Consider the following 18,427-nt stretch of genomic DNA (forward strand, 5'->3'; position numbering starts at 1 on the left):
TATGCTCTCCTTTTAATCATATTTTTTCATCTACAAGACTTAACTCAAAACCTTACTTAAAGAAACCGATTCTAATATCACTTATACCAACAACTTGTTAGTATTTAATAGCAAAGTTTGTTACAACTTTATAGCTATTATAGTATGTGCTATGTTCCATTTCTAAAGTTGTGACCAAACTTTATAGGTTATATTTCCGTTGTGTATCTAGTTGAAATACATAATGGAAATTTGCCATTACATCTGCAATTAAAAAAAATAATCCCAAAGCTCGAGCAAGATGTGGCGACCGAAGAGGAAAGGGGCAGAGAGTGGGGGAAGGGACAAGAGGGATAAGTTCGACAAAATTGTCTAAGAGCAAAAGGAGTTTGAGAAGGAGAAGAATGAGGTGTTGAGGAGTATGGAGAAGAAGTTTAAAGGAGTTTTTAGGCTACAAAGGGGTCAAAGATGTTGACAATTGGACACAAAATTTAACTCATAAACACACACACACTTAAGCAGCGAAAGATAAAATAAGAGAGCAAATAAATTCTACACAAACTCACTCACACAAGGGAGGAAGAGACTTTGAATTTTACAGACTAAAATCTTGAAGTTTCTATAGGCAAGCAAATGTTACATGATGGTGGCCTTTCATAGGCAAGCAAATGGCGGTGCAGAAAAAAATAATGGCGTTTCAATCCAATTAGCTACTAGAAGTTTCTATATGTTTCTTTCTAGGCAGATGGAGAAAAATCTTGAAAGTGGAATTGCTAGCAAAAAATAATGACGGTGTAATACTTTCCAGGGGGATGGAGAAAAAAAAAAGGTGAGAATAACAACCCGTGTAAGGCTATAAGTATTTGTGTTTCTTAGATAGTCATGCTCCAAACATTCCCTTCCTCTCTGTCATCCCGATGAATGGAAATAAATCTACGTGACAATCACCAACCAAACATGCGACAACTTAATTTATCCTTTGAATGTGTCATTTCAAAACAATGACCCTTGTCTTTGGTTTTTGTAGTTCATTTGTTTAGCTCTTGGCCTTTATAAAAGGCGTTTCTATCTCTATAATATAAGCCTACAAAACTATGGGAAGAAGAATGAAGTGACACCTGAACTTACTTCGTATATATCATAACGTGGTGAATGTAAGATAACTTTTGATAATAAATTCTAGTTCATGGAAGTTTACAATTTGCCACAACTAAAATGTACCATACATTTTGTCGTTTTTCAAAAGATATAATGTTAACCACTCTTACTCTGAAACGAAGCAGGAAAGCAAAGCAGAACATGCCCCTTAATTTGAGGCTCAAAGAATGCATGCAGAACAGATTTTGTCTCCTTAGAAAGGACACCCTCACAGCCTATGATTGTGCAATGCCTCAATAACCTTAGCTCAAGGTCCAACCTTTTAAGATGCTCTGCCCTGTAATATTAAAAAATCAAATAACGATTCACAACTTAGAAAATGGCCCTAAAGCAAAGCTAATTAATTTTGACAAATGAACAGATACTTAAATTTGGCTATTGGCAATTTTCAGGTCAGGAAGACCGAATCAATTTTATTACAAATTTTTCTTAAAATATCATCTCAACATTTAGAAATTTGACATGACTTGGGCTTTTGACTCTTGAGGAGCATCAGTGATTATAACGCATATATCAATATCCCTTGAAATAATTGTTGAAACCAATCTACCATATTAGTACATTGCTGCCAAATGGCACTTAAAGAACAATTGAATGCCTGTGGTCACTAAAAATTTCAGAACCGAAGTCTTGGCCAAATAAAAAGATATACATTATTAAATAATCAGTATAAAGATTAGCATGACTTTTAAGATAGTTATAAGTTATTATTAAAAGCTAACAAATTTATTATATACTCTAATTTATAATTAAATAATAATGTAATTTTACATTACAAGTGTATTTGGTTAAAAATATAAGCTGATAACCAGCCATGTTAGCCATATTGACATAAAATGAATGCTAGATTGGATTCAAAAGCATGATAAAATTTCAGGCAAATAATTTTCAATTCTTTTCTTGTTTAGAGGAGGTACTTTCATTGCTAATATGTAGGTAATTGATACACAGTTGGACTCCTACTTCTGTTCAACACTGACATAATTGATAATGAGGCTGCTTAGCATCAAGTTTTTATTTGCATAACAGCTTATCATTCTCCTTGCAATGTCCAAATAATTTGAAAATTCACTAATTAACGCCATATTTTGCAGCTAATGTAATCAAAACAATTTTCTGATACTTGAATCGAAACAATTTTAAGTCTTATTCTACCGACAGTTTGAAAGGCCAGGGAGTTGTAAAATTTTGTTTGAGAAAGCACAACAGCTCTAAAGTGTTGTTATTTCCATATCATACCTTTATTTTTTTTTGTTTCAAACTTAACAAGACAAAAAGCAATAACAGGATTCTGATGCCAACTAGACTATTCTCTTTAGTGGGTTACGTAAAGTCTTAAAATAAGGAAAATGTATAATTTGTATGCCTTGGGGTCTCCAAGTCAAACCTTGAAATATTCCCATTAGGTTTTTATGTTATTATAGGGACAGTTAATACTACTTCAGACCCAATTAATTAAGCTGTATACCATTTAGCATTTAGGTATAAAGTTCAACTAGATGCTCATTCAAGAAATTGTACAAAGAAAATAAATCACTTTTATGAGCTGAATTAAGTTTCATATTTGCCCTTTCAAATATCTGATTCATCAGTTATTTAACATTTATTTTTGGTCAAAGAAAAAATGATCCTTGGTTGAGGTTTACTCACCTTGAATTATCTATCACCACCCCTCATAATCTCAAAGAGTCCGCAGCAACTCTTCCAAGAGGTGTTTTCCCTTTGAGCCACAGGGACAATGGTCTGTCACACCAAAAAGAAAAATGATCACTACATACGTAAATGCATATGAAATTACAAAAGACAAACCTTATAATAACCAACACTTGCTTAGCATAAACTGAAATGTGTATATGAAACTATCATAAAGTGTGAATCACCCACCGGATTTTCAGTGCTTTCAGCATCGGGAACACTTGGTGATGGTTGAAAAGATTCCTTGGCACTTTCATAGGATGACTCTTCTTGACAACCTGATGGTTCCTCAACTTTCTCGTCCAAAGTTGGCTCCAAATCCAATGATTTCTCAATTATGGTTGGAGCAACCTGGTCACTGTCATCTGATTTTAGAACACTTGTTTCCTCTGAAGCCACATCAGTTAGAGGCAAAGAAGAATCACCATAGACTTCATTTGGTTCCTCACTCTCTCTAAGTAACTTATCTGTCACAACTGAAGACAAAACATCCTTCTCCTCTCCACCAAACATCATGGACTTAAAAAATGTTTCAACCACAACCACTTCAGTTTCTCTTAGTCCCTCATTTCCTGAAACTGAAAAAAGCTCATTATTGTTCTCTGAAAAGGGAAAATCTGTTTCCTTCACCTCATGATTATCCACAGCTAGATCAGATAGAAAACCTTTCCCTTTCTCTTTCTTCAGTTCCAACTCTATAGTATCTGATTCCATTGTATTCTCAACTTGAGCATCTTTCACAGTATCAGGCTCAAAAGTCTCACCAACTGATTCAGAAACATCTTCTTGTACATCTTCAACTTTGCCTGACTCAACCAGCTCCTTATTCTCCACACTTTGTGGTGCCTCTTCTTCATCAACTTCAACAACCACCTTCTTATCTTCACCGGAAGTTTGTGTTTCTACTTTGTGGCTGTCTTGTAATGTTACATTGAGCGATCCTTCCATTTTCTGGCCGTGGTTTGGTGAAACAGCTGCCCCTGCAGTTAAAAAACAAGAATGACCCTCTGTTTATTCTATTCGACTACCACAAAATATACAATAGCCTTGGCAAATCAAATCGGTGCCAAACTGGCGATGAACCTTTTTCCTTCCTTAAGAAATATAAGACCAAAGTAGCCTAAACCAGTTGGTGTTAATTGTTATTGAATGAAAAAACAAGAAAATTAACAAAAAAATAACTTAATAAGATTAAGGAAAGTAACAACAAAAAGCATAGGATACCCAACAAGGATGTACAAAGAACAGATGGACATAAAGAAAAAGAGGACACACACAACACAAGTAGGTGGGGATGGTAGATGGAGAGAGTAATAGTGATTACCTTGGAATTGATCAGAAGGAGGAGAATGGTGGTTGAGAATGGTCAAAGTTTTAAGTTTCTTGGCTTGTTTTGCTTTCCTTCTTGAAGCCGGAGGCATGGACGCTGACTGGTTGTTCCAGAGAATGGTGGATGAAGATTGGTGTTGGCGTCAATGCCAATGGTTATACTGTAGTGTATGTGTCAGTGTGACTTCTCTTTCTTTTTTTCTTTGCTTCTTCTGTTTACTTATATAAAAGAATAATAAGTGCTTTTAAATTGAATTGAAACGCTCATGGAGGGAACTCAAGTGATGATGAAACGTTACGGCTACAATCATCACTGCCTAATAAAGGAAGTGCCTCAACAGTTCCATCTCAACCTGAAGTATATTTGTGTGTGTGGGCGTAAAGATGTGTACTATGTTATGGATTGCTTTGTTATTGTTACCTTAAATTTTAAGAGAGTATTAGTACCTTTGTATCCTAAACCAATAAAAAAAATAATTATTCATATATTCATATCACATCATAAATTAATTAAAATTTAATTTATGGTATTTTAAATTTTTAACTACAAATTTATTTCAAATTTTAAAAATATTAAACATGAAAAATATACAAATGTAAATGGAATGGGCAACAAAGTAATTATAATTTTTAGGGATCGTTTAGGGATTAAAAAATATAAAGATACTAAAGAATAAGTCATTATTTATAAGTACAAGGTTACAACTTATAATTTACAAATTTACAAACAATAAGTCACTTTCTCTTTAATTATAGTATTTGTAAGTACTTGTGAGTTGTAACAATATTAACCTTTACTTGATAGCAACAAAGAAAAGTTTTCCATTACTGATTAACCTTTCAGCATTGTAATGTACCGGAATGTAAATCACATTTTGGAATAAGGTGCAAGAAGCAGGTCCGGTGGTGAAAGAAGCAATTACCCCATCTATTTACCCATCTTCACTATTATATCATTTAATCACAAATTAAACTCTGTACAAAATTAATTGCTTCAGCGATTCAATATGTATGATTTTTAATTTCATAAGCTTAGTTCATGCATTTTTTTTTTCGTTTTTCAAAATTTCAAATTCTCTTTTTTAGTTGAGGTGAACATATATCATGATCTTCTGACTCTATCAAAATTGATTTTTTTTTTAAGTGGGTATCAACTCTTATATGCACTCAAAGGATCATTGACATGCGTAATTAAGGTTAATAACATAAGCAATATTAAAAATGTATTTAACTTTTTAACAGTAGATGTCAACGGTTGATTCACTTGATTGAGAAAAACAACGTATTTGTGGATTTAATAGACAAATGAAATATTTTCACAAAGTATCAAGTGTTACAACTTTCAAAGACATCTTCAAATTAAAATTGTTCAGCCAAGAAGTTTAAATATTCATCGTATATATAATAAAGCAATTAATTGAACATTTATACTTTTCTAAATTAATAAAAAAATTATTCAGTATACATATAATCATGCATGCATGGTTTATATGCCCACGAGCAACATTTATTCGGAAGTCAAGTGTGTTTATTCTTGCGGCATTCAGATGGAAAACCATGAGCAAAGCGTATGAAATCACGACAATAATCGTAAACAACCCATCTTGAATGGATCTCTTTGAGGTGCTTCCTGATTTGAGCATCAAGACCTTTGTTTCTTCCACCGTTGAAACCCATGCAAGATGACCCCTCTGGTCCTGCAATGCACGCATTCGCATTGAAATTTCTGAAACCTGCTATGAATGGAGCTTTAGACCAATCAATCTTAACCTTCCCCCCTCTTGTTGCCCAAAAGTCTCCATCCCATAAAGTTGCATAAACCTTCATGGGTTGACTTGTGGGGAATGGAACACCAATGTTCTCCCTGTTGTGCATCACTCTTATGGGTATGTTATCCACCAAGATTCTACAAACACAAAAAAACATACATATTTAGTTATGTTATATGGCACCACAAGTAGATTTTTACAAATTTATCTTGTTACTTGCATATTTGAATAAATAGTAATTTCACTAACAATCTAAAAGGTTTTTAAGCTATGTACAAAAAAGGTTTATGATGACAAGTGTATATAAATTAGATTCTTAGTTTTATACATATTTATTTTTCTACTTACATTATGCGTTGAGGGTTCCAATCAATGGAATAGGTGTGGAAGTCTTGTGTAGGATCAAACCAAAGATAGAACTGTATCTCACGACCCCCAGTACCATTGGCATAATAATTGGTTGAAAGAATATGTGGATCACCGGATAAGTTGCCCAAGAACTCTAAATCAATCTCATCATGGTTTGGCCCTTGAGAGCTTAGCTGCATATGAAATAGTAATATGTATGAATATAGTGCAATATATTAATTATATATGTGTATGTTGTAATGTGTTTACGTGTGTGCGTGCATGCATAATGGATAGGAGAGAATAAGCAAGTGAATGAATGGCTAAATTGGAACAAGTCGTACATAAAATGTAGTGACAGTGCCTGCAGAATTGTCTGGTATAAGCTTCATTTGCATGTCAAATCGTCCAAACAAGTACTCATTCTTGGTTGCTATGCCCGAGCCAGAAGATTTGTCCATTGCAAGGGACATGTTTGACCCTCCATCTTGTATGTTAGCTCGATTATCTCCAAAGAGAATGTTAAAATCAGTGTAAAAATTCCCACCCAAAGCAAATTTTGTTGTTGAGGCTAAGCAGAGAGAAAGCATGAATAAAACATATGAAGAAGCCATGTTAATTTGATCATATGAAAAAAATATGAATCCGACTAAGGTATTTAAAGCAAAGTTGCATTCACGGATTGAGATGATAACAGTAAAACACAGTGGATTCATATCAATTTAGCTGTCAAAGGTGGTTGCGGTAATTGCCTCAAGCGCAATATTGTTGTCACAGTTACAGGTCAATACCTTAAAATAACAAAATAAAAATAATTTTTTAATAACAAAAAGTCTAATTGGATGAGAGTTGGTTTTGCTAGCAATTTTTCTTTTTGGGCTTTACATGGTTGTGTCTTGACAAAATTACACCAGTGAAAGCCCAAAAGAAGTTAATACTAAAAAATGTAGTATGGGCTGGACCTGAATTAAATCCTCCTTTTCAGGATTTTGTTTCTGCATCCGGCATATTTCTTCCTGCACCAAGAATATTTCGAGAAAACCAAAAATACCCTTACTTATAGCTTATACGAATTGTGAATCCATATGAGTCTTACCGATTATCAATTTGTGATCCATAAAAAAATTATATATGTAAAAAAATATTATTAATTAAAATTAATTATGTAAACTTATGTGTATTAAATATATATTAAAAATTTTGGTGTTATATATAGTGATATTAATTATTTTTAACAATTCGTATAGATGCTACACAAGGATATTTTGGTTTTCTCAAAATATGTTGGGTTAGGAAAAAAATCTCGTTTTTTGTTAAGGAGACATCCAGCAGGATAGATTAAATTAAAAAAATTAAGTCAACAGTAGGAAAATGGTTTAAAGAAACAAATAATACTAGTATAAAAATTGCGGTAAAGTATTGACCATCGATTATGGTAGACGTAAACAAAACTACGTAAGTTATAATAAGTAGGTGGTGATGGCGGCTGAGTGTGCGCTAAATTTAGCGCCCCTTTGGCTCGATGAGTTGAGATAGGAAAATCATTTTTGTACGCTATTTTTATATTTTATCTGCATTACTGTTTTTACATTAATTAAAGAAATTAAAAACTCTGTACAAGAGTTGCTTCATGTGCAGCATATATGTCACGATCAAGTAGTTATTGTGCAGTGGTAGGTGTCAAATAATGGTGGTGGTGGTGAGCTAGGTGCCCCCAGTGGGTGGCATCTGAGATAGACCATCTTAACTTTCTTCACGTTCACAACAGTGCACTCTGCCACATATCATTATTCAGTGCCGTGCAATGCATATAGTCAAAACTCTAAACTGTATCAGAATTCAGAAAACTTCCCTGACCCACATCTAAATGCACTGCTAAGTCGTAATATCAATCAATTGGTACATCTGGATATTATTATTTGACCTTGGCAACCAAAGCTACGTGTCTTTTACATTAATGCGAGGGCTTCTCATTCTTACAGGGCATACTCAATAAATACCCATAATTCCTTTGGTCACGTACGTGTAGCAAAAAAGTTTATGGGTTATTTTAACATGCTTTAAGATTTCTTAGTTTGGCAATCTCAAGCTTGAACATGTTGTGGATCATCAAATGTCTGTGTCTTTCAAGCTTAACTTCCAGAGATTGTGGACTGTTCCATCGTGAATTATACAACTTAGTAAGCATTTGTGCTTTTAATTATTAAGGCGTTTGAAATGTGGACTTTCCGATATATCAAGCTAAAGTCCTCTTCTTTCATATTTGTTTGACGTTTGAGGGACTGTCAACTGTCCAACTGAGGATGGATGGACATCTAATCATTGGATCCAATATAATGGTCAAAGGAAAAATACACTCAATAAATAAGCATGACTCGTATTTGATCATATCAAAACTCGAATTTGATAATATGAAATCATGCATATTACATATTAAAATTGGTATCCAATCCGCTATAAGTTAATATTGTAAAGTTAAATTAGATCCATAATTCACTTTTTTTATATATAGTAGAACTCATTTGAATTTTCCGAGTTAATAATATACTTTAGAACGAATCAATATGTGTAAGCGTTACAATATTTATATCATAATCTTAAACTCTCCAACAAAATGAGTACAAGTACATTTTCTTTTTCTTAAGTTAGGAAACTAAATAAAAATACGGTCAATTCTTTTAACTTTTCATTTTACATAAATTATTTATACTTTTAATTTATATAAATTTTCTTCCATTTTACAAATATTTATATTTAAATATAATATTTATTTTCATATTATTTATGTTATTCTAATATAAAAAATCCATTTAAAAATTTAATATTTTTTCCTATTAATAGTTTCAAATTGTACAACCTTATAAGTAGTTAATTATAACGTGTATACAATAAAAGGGAGTTTGTATAATGTTTTAATTAAGAAATAGAAGATTTTATGTAATTAGTCAAAATATGTAATAAGGGTACTCTTGTTTAAAGGTTTTAAGTTTGTGTATCATATTCAGAAAATCAGAGAGAATTTATGTAGGTTTTAAACATAGAAAAAAATGTCTAAAAAATACAAAATAGAAAGGAAATTCGAGTAATTTACTGACAAAATGATATAATACTTTTATATGTAAAATACAAATATAAAAATATTTTCTTAAGCCAAATAATTCTTTAAAATGGTTTTATTTATTCTAAAAAAAGGTATTCTCATAACTAGAAGCCATGATACAACCTTGATGCCTACAATCATTTAAGTGGGTTCAATTACTTCTATCTCTTCCAACAAATTTTTCTCCATATACATAATTATAGAATGAAACCCTATAATCATGTTTAAGGAATTCAGTTGTCCATCAACCGTGTTGAATATTTTAAGTATTTTTGCATTTGGTTCTCAGTGATAAGCATATGTTTGTTCGGTCATACTTTGACCACCAGTGCATCCGTTTTCTCTTCTCGGTTGTGTTTTGATATTTAATACTTGATGGTGGTGACAGGTGAGGAAGCTAGAGACTTCCTTTCTAAATTGTAAACGTGTTATCTTTTGTAATACACCACTATGTTCTGGTTTGCTATGTATTCATACTATATGTGAAAGACCATGTGAGTTTGTCTATTATAGACATCGTCCTTGTAACGTATAACTTATATCATATAGTCATGGATGAACGTGCCCACTTCATTAATTTCCATCTTCATCCTTGTTTAATTAAACATCAGACGGTTCTAAAAGATTAAGAATTTGATAAATTAAAAGAAGCATTACAAATCACGTCTTTCATTAGTTACTAGTTTTCGCAGTTTTTTTATGTCAGCCATTTACTTTGGAAATGATGAGATGTACCTAACACCGATATCTTTTCTGGAGTTGTGATCTTCAATGGATTTGTTTCCCATAACATACATTCTTTTTAACTGCTAGTATATTCCAAAGATGCTGCTCATGTGCATCTTTTATATTATGTTCCGAAATTTCTTCGAAATCGAGTCGAAAACTTGATCCATACCCAAGTAAATAACATGTGCAAACGCCTCAATTCAAGGACAGCATACGATAGGAAACAAAATAATATTAATTATTGCCTTATTGGTAATGTCAATGTGTTCCAAGAGTACAATTTGTTATATGGTAAAACAAATTCATTTTGAGGTTGTATCATGTATACTTGGGAGAAATTCTGATTGGCATTCCAAGGGAAGGGAAAGGCAAAGGGTCCATGGCAACTGGCTCATCTGGATGGAGTAAGAACCACTCATATTGGGTCACAACATAGTGCACAAAGATGAGGATATTTAACCTAGCTAATTGGTACCCTGCGCACACTCTTGGCCCCCCTCCAAAGGGAACAAATGCATATTGGGGTACTCCCTCCTCAAACCTACTAGGGTTGAAACTCATAGGATCCTTAAAATACTCTTCATTGTAATGTGTCCCATATGTTGTCCATAGCACCTGAGAAGAGCCACAAAACAAAACCCCATGTTATATGATTTATTTCAAAATTGACAAATTATGAGATATGCATGCATGGATTCAATCTGTATAAGAAGGAAAGAAGAATGTAGTATTCACCTTCCATCCTCTAGGTATAATGAATCCTTCATATTCAATATCAGTGATAGCCTTCCTGAAAGAACCAAATATTGGAGGGAACAGTCTCATACTTTCTCTAGCAACTTGCCAGGTATACTTCATCTTCTTTATGTCCTCCAATGTGAGATTCTCACCCCGGCTTTTGTTGCTCATTATAGCAACATGTTCTGCATAAAATTAAGTACTTTCAAGTTTCAATTATCAACCCTAAATACTTTTTTGGATAATTTAAAGAGAAAATAGTTTATGCACTCACATGCAATTTTTTTATAGTTGCATTCAATTACAATTTGATATTTATGACAAATTTATTGACTTTTATTATAATTATTTTAAAAATTATACCTATTATGATTTTTTTTATTAATTATTGGTTAACAGTGTAAAAAAATTATAGTGTATAGAAATTAAACTCTAATTTAAATATAATGTTAGAATTAGAATTAGATTACCTTGAAGAAGTTTTCCAAAGCAATCAGGATGCTGAGCCAACATCTTGAATGTCATAGCAACAGCAAAAGAAGTGGTATCATGAGCTGCAAAAACTAGAAGCACCACATTGTCTATGACCTCTTTTTCACTGATCTCCCCTTGGATCATCCCAGATACCAATTTGGACAGCAGCATTCCATCTTGTTCTCTTCCCAAGCTTCCTTCCATTTCCCTTCTCTTCTCTCTCACCACTTTGACCAACATCTTTTCTATCTCCACCCTGGCCTTCTTTGCTCTCCAAAATTTAGAACCTGGAAACATAACTGCTGGAGAGAAAACTCCTTCCAACACTCTTTCAAAGGTATCTAGCATACCTGGCTCCACTTTGATCCCCAACAAACACTCGAACACTATGCTAAAACTGAGGACTTTTGTTGAACGGTAAAGACTAATCTTTTCTTGCCCCTTCCAGTTTGTAGCTAAATGAAACTGAACAGAATTGCACAGTTTTGGAACTAATAGCTCAAGTCCAGCATAACCAAGGCTTGTGCCAATAACACCGCGGAGGAATCGGTGCCTTCCCCCATCTTTCTCCATGATAGAGTCCCTTCCCATGAGCTCAACTGAGGAAGAAGGCCAAGAGCTTTTCACCAACTTGAATTCATTAGACAACAAGAATTTGTTGGCCTCAGCTCCATTCACAACCACAGTTGGAGACCCCATTATCCTTGTTCTGAAGATCCTCCCATGTTTCAGAATGCGAGGATGGACAAACTCTTCAAACAATTGGTTTCTCCTTTGTGCATTGAAGAATTCCATGGTCTCCCCTATCAATGGAAACCCCATTTCCCCTGGTGGCAGATTTCTTTTGTCTTTGTAGCATTGTTTGTGCCTCAAGAAATTGAAAGAGACTAGCAAAAGTAGAAGGGAAAACAAACCCCACAAAATAAAATACACAATATCCCCAAACATTGGTGAACTTGTAAAGATCAAGGACTTTGAAAAATTTAAGCTCATGCCTATAAATTGTTTTAAGATTCTAATGCTACTTCAGCAAATTTTTATAGGAACTTGTGGTTTGTGGAAGAAGATGAATGAAGTCAAACCCAAATGAATTTTACGATTATTATAATGTTGATCATCCTTGAAGTCAATTCCTTCCTAATAAATTTCTAATTTGTGACAAAAAAAAAAAGTAATACCATAGCACCACAGCTTGTGTGAAAAGAATACTATGTAGGATTCTTTTCTGTAATAGATTCATTGTCCCAAAAGAATGACACGTAATCATCAGTACATACCTGAGAAATTCATGATGGAAAATAAAAATAATTTTTCTCTTGATGGTCAACGCTAGAAGCTTTTTAGTTACCCAAGAATCCCTAAAAATCTGGTGAAGTCTCGTTGTTTTATGTGACTTTGGGTCCTGTTTCAGTCATCATGATTGCTCATTATTGCAGCAATGTAAATATTGATTGGTTGTCTGATGGTGCAGAATCACCGTCTCTGAATCTCAACTTTACAATATCTTCTTAAAGTAATTAGAAAGGTAGGCTGATCATGTTGGAGATAATGTTGTTTGTAATCGCCTGAACACAGTGGTTGAACATTTTAAACAAAGTTTTCGGAGCATGGCGATAAATTAAATCAGCATCATTCCCATGCATTTTAGAAAGCTGGATTTTGTGAATTTATTGCTTGCTGGAGGATGTTTAGCATAGAAGGTTCATCATTTCATATGTCAAAGGAACCAAAAACAAGCTGTGAATGAATTGTATACAGTTGTTCTTTCACAAGAAATATTATGATTACATTAATAACAAGATATGTATTTGCTCAATGCCACCAAATTTTGACTCGTTGTTAGATTATTACTATATCGACCATCGGGCTAAGATTAACAAATTGTTTACACCATTTCATATGCCAAAATTTGTCTTTCTTTTACATTTAGCCCTTGATAGATTGTGGATGATCCAAAAGAGACTTAGGCCGCACATGGGGCCAATTGACTATGCATTCAACATGCCTTTAAACAGATTAATGAGATAAATCAGGCTTTCAAAAGGCCCAAAAATATAAGCCTATGATAAATAATATAGTAGGCCGAGGCTTTAGATCTTTTAAGTCTCGTTCGCTCACCAAAAACACTTGACACAAGTGATAATAATTTATGTTTTTTAATCAAGTTGTTCAAAGTTCAAATGTTAGACCTTAAAAAAAGCCTTGTTTAGATCTATTTCTATTCCAACAACAATCAACCACAACTTTTTGAGAGAATTACCTCTATTATTCCCTATGATTTCACTAAACAGGAGTATAATTTTGCTGTTAAAATAGAAGCAAAAGTAAACCTGGTTTTAGTCATGGAACCTTGCCTATGCTGGCTCCACAACAACTACATTCATAAACCAAATTTCACTCTTAAGAACTCTTCTATTTTGGCAAGTATATAAAAGAAACTTATTAACAACTCTATGGTCGTTCCAATCTGGTATAGTAGTAAACTCGTGGATTCTATCACAACCATATGGTAACCACCGAAACATATTGCCAATGGATTGAGACTGTGAACTTCGAAGGAAGCAACAACTTTTATGTTAGGTGGGAAGCTTCCTATAGACATAATTGTTAGCATGTGATAGACTCAGAAACTTTAGACAGTTGCATTCAATACGGCCAAGACTTAATTATCATACTTGTGCAGATCAGACGATCGAGAACATTATTATTTTTTTTTTATCATAATATGTTAGATAATTAAAATGTGAGTTTAGATCTAACTTAATTTCAAAAGGTTAACTCAAAAGATGAGGGTTATCCCTAACTTGTATAATCTTATTTGATTTTATCTTTAACAGATGTGAGAATTGAATTTTTTTCTAATACACCCCTTCAGTCTTAGTATTTTCTGGGCTTGTACGTGGATAACAATGGTGGGTGACCTTTTGGATCAATCTTGATACCATCAGGTATTTTTATGATGTGAGTTTATGACTAATTCAACATCAAAAACTAATTCAAGGAGTGATGATTATTCCTCATTGATATGCTCTTACTTGAACCGATGTAGAACTTGAATTTTTTATTTTAATAATATATCATAAACAAATAAGAAAAAAAAGCCATAAAATAATTAATGTGAAGAAAAAAGATAGAGAAAAGAATGTTTACTTCCAATCCTAATCCTAAGGTGAAATATTCAAGGTAGAATTTGAAATTTTCAATAGTCTTTTATGAACTAGTGCAAAGCAAACATGCACTTAAACTCTAAACTCTAGAGTAATTACTTGCAAGACTCTACTATGGAAGTCAATGTATGTCATAGATGGTGAAGTAAATTAGAATTTGAGTGTGCACTTACATGACTCTCTTCGAGCTAGGATGATCATTCTCATGCAAGATAATGTGCGGGACAGTTAATCCCACAATCCGGGGGTGTTCATTGCTAATTAATGTTTCAGCATTTCACGTTCGTATGAGCTCTTGTGTAACTTTAAGAAAGGTTCTTTAGTGGTGACGAACATTAAACATTGTTGAGTGGTGATGAATTGGACTCATAAAGATTTTGGGTCACCATGTATACTCTAATCAAATATTCAGAGCAAGATGGGTCTAGTAACATTCCAGAACAAATAATATTATAAAAATATTCTAAAAATAATGTCATGTAAATAACATTACTTTTTCTATGCACATGTAAATTTATAATTAAAAATATGATTTAATAGTGATTCTTCCGTTAATAATTAACATAACGGATACACCTATGGCCTTGTTATTTATTAGTCATCTTCCAGCCTCACTTCACCCCGAGATTTGTCCAACACCTGTAACCAATCTTTGAGGAATTATTAATTGTTTTAGAAGGGTGGTCCTTCACCAATGTAAAATGAGTTATTTCTAAGAAGTTTATGCAAAAATCAGAAATCACCTTTCTTTTAGTAGATTTTTTCGGACTTGAATCCACTAGTATGTTGGATTTAAATTTAGTTAAATATTTTGTTTGTTATGTTTCATAATTAGAATATAAAATAACTCTCTTATTTAATTAAAATGTAGGTAATGAATTTAAATGAGTGTCTACCTATACACAAAGTACTATACGAATAACGAATGCTAAAATTATTAGCTATATAAAAATGAATTGGAGATGAATAATTTTCTAAAATACTACAGGTATATGAACATATACTATATCACTCTAACGAATGGAAAGCACTCTCTCCAGAAATTCATATAGAAAGGCTTATGTTTCATGAATACTTATTTCAAACAGAGAAGGTGCTCCTTCCAAAGTCCAAACTGTATGTTTTTCAAGACAGCAGGCACTGAAAAGTCAAAATCTAAACTGAAACTCCAGCAAATGAAAAGGTGTTTCAATGTTATCCAGCCTGTCTGAATAATATTTTCAAGTTTCTTACACGTAAATAATGTTCTTCAAAGTATTTCACAATTTGCTTCTCAAAATGCAACACAAGAAACTTTATTTGGTAACTAAATTAACAAACACAACATAACTAACAGATCTAACACAATAGTATAAAACTCAATCAATATTAGATTCCGAGAAAATGTTATCCTCAAGTGGTTCATCCAATGCATAGCTCAAGGGCCAGTAAGTGTACGTTCCTCTGTTTGTGGCCGAAATTTTTTATGTGGCCACTGTTTATGTACATTTGCAATTTTTGAGTTTTTTTTTCAACTTTACATAAAATCAATTTTGAATATACGTGTCATGAAGTAGTAGGACAATGAGAAAAATCCAAATCCTTATTTCTGTCCTATTGATGAAGAACAATAGTATACAAATCCAAACTTCAACGAATGAACTCAGAAATGTCCCTCCCGTAGCAGCTTTCCCAAAACAGTAAATCCATGAAGAGTTCACAACTCCATTGATGAGAGAGACTTTCCAGTTCCTACTTCCACAACCATGGATAGCATTTTACTTCCTTACAAACAAATAGACAACAGTTTTGTTGTTTCTATTTAGTCCATATGCGACAGCTCATGGCTAACTTGTTTTCCTCACTTCCTATACATAGACACATTTATTTAAGATTTAATTATAAAATCTGTTCTCATATTTTATCTATTTTTTTCTATTTTTAATTGATTATTTGCTTTTTCTAATATTTCAAAATTTATTATCTTAATCCCAAAGTTAATTAATATTTTCTTAAAAAATAAAAATTTAATTTTTTTAAAAAGTTGACTAGACTAAAAAATTTATCAATATTTCCTTAAAAAATTAAAACTGAAAAATGCTTAAACAAAGATTAGAACTATAATTTTTGGAGTAAATGACACATTCCTCTATAACTACATCCAATGACCATTTAAATATTTAGTTCAAAATATAATATTAATATAAATTTTATGTGAAAATAATTTAAAAATTTTAAAATTTATTCTTTTTTAATTTATTGTATTTTTATAATCTTATATATTATCTTTTAAAATATAATATATAAAATTAAAATTTATTTTTCACATAAATTAAAATATGTATACTTATATAAATTTTATTGTTATTTTATATATTATATTTTTATAAACTTATGTATTTTTATAACATTATTTAAAAATTATTTTATACAGTAAAGATATAATATAAATTTTAACTTTAATCTATATCTTTTATATAAATTATAATTTTATAAAATGACTATATTTTATTATCTATTAAAATATTTATATATAAAATTTAATGATAATATTTTTTCGTCTATCTTAAGATATTTTTATTATTTATTATAATAATATTTTTTATTTATATTTAACTTTATTTAACCAGGTACATGATTTTTTTAAAGAATTAAATTATACAGTAAATATACATAGTTAAATAAAATGACAGCATTTTCTATTTTTTTTTAAATATTTGTATATAGTTTATTGACATTTTTTTATCTATATTACAATAAATAATATGAATATTTTAATATAGATAAAAAAAATATCACTATTAAATCACAAGTATTATTTTAAAAGATAAATATAATATATAAAATAAAAATAAAATTTATATAAATACATATTTTAATTTATGTGAAAATAGAATTTAATCTTATATATATTATATTTTAAAAGATAATATATAATATTATAAAAATATAATAAATTAAAAAAGAATAAAAATAAAATTTTGAATTATTTTCACATAAAATCTATATTTTATCCCAAATATTCAAATTAATATTTAAGTATAATAGTAAAAAAATGTATTTTTTACTTTAAGGATCATAATTCTAATTCTTCCTTAAATATTTTTAAAGTTCTTATTTTTTTAAGAAAATATTAATCAACTTTTAAAATTTAACCATCAACCGTTTATGGAAACTAAATAAGAAAACTGATTTGCTGAAATAGGTAAAATAAGAGGATAAATTTTACAATTAAATCTTTATTTAATTATTTCAACAAATATTTAAGTCTATGTTTAGATAATTTTGTCTATAAACATTTATGGGAAAAAATAGGTAAAATTTATTAAACTTATCCATAAATTAAAATTAATTTAAACACCTTAATTTTGGTTTTTTTTTTTCCATCTCTTTTTGAGGATGGAAAACTAGATATTAACAGAAAATGTTCCACTTTGAAGGGAATTTCATCTGTCCAGTGTTTCTCATGCAAATCAAAAGCTAAAGATGCTAATTCATGGGCAACTCTATTTCCCAATCTTCTAGTGAAAGTGAGAGTAAATTCTTGAAAAACAGAACTCAAAGCTAAACAATCCGTTTTAATTCCATGAAAGGAGTTTCTATAAATACTAATGAAAATTTTATTCATGAGATATGACTCCATTAATAAACAAATTCGTAATACAAAATTCAAAATCGATGCTCGAGTAATATCAAAATGTGAGGACATACAGCTTGTAATCTTACCGGCTAAAAAGTGGGGAAAAAACCACTCGTATTCTCCCAACATTTTATAGTAAACTCCCCTACCCTCTGCTTTTGTCATTTAGTTCGGAATGACTCAACACTTGTAATAAATGCATCGGGTGCTGGAGATTTCTCTGTCAAGTATTTGATTTGATATTATTGAAGGATAAAGAAATGTGTAACTTACTAAGCTTTCAGAATATAAAATTTTCATTAGTACCATAATATGACAAATG

At 31.4% G+C, this 18,427-nt stretch overlaps 3 protein-coding genes across 5 annotated transcripts; all 3 read right to left on the bottom strand.

Moving 5' to 3' along the window:
• Positions 1 to 1,091: 1,091 nt before the first annotated feature.
• LOC114401904 lies at positions 1,092 to 4,374 on the bottom strand. 3 transcript variants are annotated; one of them, XM_028364482.1, is made up of 4 exons: positions 4,157 to 4,374; positions 3,022 to 3,812; positions 2,788 to 2,880; positions 1,092 to 1,414 (listed from the first exon to the last, which is right to left on the bottom strand). In XM_028364482.1, the coding sequence occupies exons 1-3, from the start codon at positions 4,251 to 4,253 to the stop codon at positions 2,794 to 2,796; spliced, it is 975 nt and encodes a 324-aa protein (XP_028220283.1). In that variant the 5' UTR covers positions 4,254 to 4,374; the 3' UTR covers positions 1,092 to 1,414; positions 2,788 to 2,793. The 3 variants fall into 3 exon arrangements, with proteins under 3 accessions (XP_028220283.1, XP_028220289.1, XP_028220291.1); XM_028364488.1 differs by lacking the exon at positions 4,157 to 4,374 and adding an exon at positions 4,057 to 4,116; XM_028364490.1 differs by lacking the exon at positions 4,157 to 4,374 and adding an exon at positions 3,916 to 4,050.
• Positions 4,375 to 5,667: 1,293 nt separating this feature from the next.
• On the bottom strand, positions 5,668 to 6,892 carry LOC114377021 (xyloglucan endotransglucosylase/hydrolase 2-like). The gene is made up of 3 exons (XM_028335395.1): positions 6,623 to 6,892; positions 6,279 to 6,472; positions 5,668 to 6,067 (listed from the first exon to the last, which is right to left on the bottom strand). The coding sequence occupies exons 1-3, from the start codon at positions 6,890 to 6,892 to the stop codon at positions 5,680 to 5,682; spliced, it is 852 nt and encodes a 283-aa protein (XP_028191196.1). The 3' UTR covers positions 5,668 to 5,679.
• A 3,434-nt stretch (positions 6,893 to 10,326) lies between these two features.
• Positions 10,327 to 12,503, bottom strand: LOC114401933 (taxadiene 5-alpha hydroxylase-like). The gene is made up of 3 exons (XM_028364506.1): positions 11,316 to 12,503; positions 10,843 to 11,030; positions 10,327 to 10,722 (listed from the first exon to the last, which is right to left on the bottom strand). Exons 1-3 carry the CDS (start codon positions 12,310 to 12,312, stop codon positions 10,426 to 10,428), a joined length of 1,482 nt encoding a protein of 493 aa, XP_028220307.1. The 5' UTR covers positions 12,313 to 12,503; the 3' UTR covers positions 10,327 to 10,425.
• Positions 12,504 to 18,427: the final 5,924 nt, after the last annotated feature.

The sequence above is a fragment of the Glycine soja genome, chromosome 2 (assembly GCF_004193775.1).
Source record: "Glycine soja cultivar W05 chromosome 2, ASM419377v2, whole genome shotgun sequence".
Lineage (NCBI taxonomy): Eukaryota > Viridiplantae > Streptophyta > Magnoliopsida > Fabales > Fabaceae > Glycine > Glycine soja.

Coding starts and splice junctions, on each gene's coding strand:
- LOC114401904 (XM_028364482.1), bottom strand. CDS start 4,253: ATGCCTCCGGCTTCAAGAAGGAAAGCAAAACAAGCCAAGAAACTTAAA. Junction 3,813..4,156: donor TCCTTCTGATCAATTCCAAG/GTAATCACTATT, acceptor TTTTAACTGCAG/GGGCAGCTGTTTCACCAAAC. Junction 2,881..3,021: donor CTGAAAGCACTGAAAATCCG/GTGGGTGATTCA, acceptor TTGGTGTGACAG/ACCATTGTCCCTGTGGCTCA.
- LOC114377021 (XM_028335395.1), bottom strand. CDS start 6,892: ATGGCTTCTTCATATGTTTTATTCATGCTTTCTCTCTGCTTAGCCTCA. Junction 6,473..6,622: donor GCACTGTCACTACATTTTAT/GTACGACTTGTT, acceptor TTTCATATGCAG/CTAAGCTCTCAAGGGCCAAA. Junction 6,068..6,278: donor TGGAACCCTCAACGCATAAT/GTAAGTAGAAAA, acceptor TTGTGTTTGTAG/AATCTTGGTGGATAACATAC.
- LOC114401933 (XM_028364506.1), bottom strand. CDS start 12,312: ATGAGCTTAAATTTTTCAAAGTCCTTGATCTTTACAAGTTCACCAATG. Junction 11,031..11,315: donor CTTTGGAAAACTTCTTCAAG/GTAATCTAATTC, acceptor AATTTTATGCAG/AACATGTTGCTATAATGAGC. Junction 10,723..10,842: donor TTATACCTAGAGGATGGAAG/GTGAATACTACA, acceptor GGCTCTTCTCAG/GTGCTATGGACAACATATGG.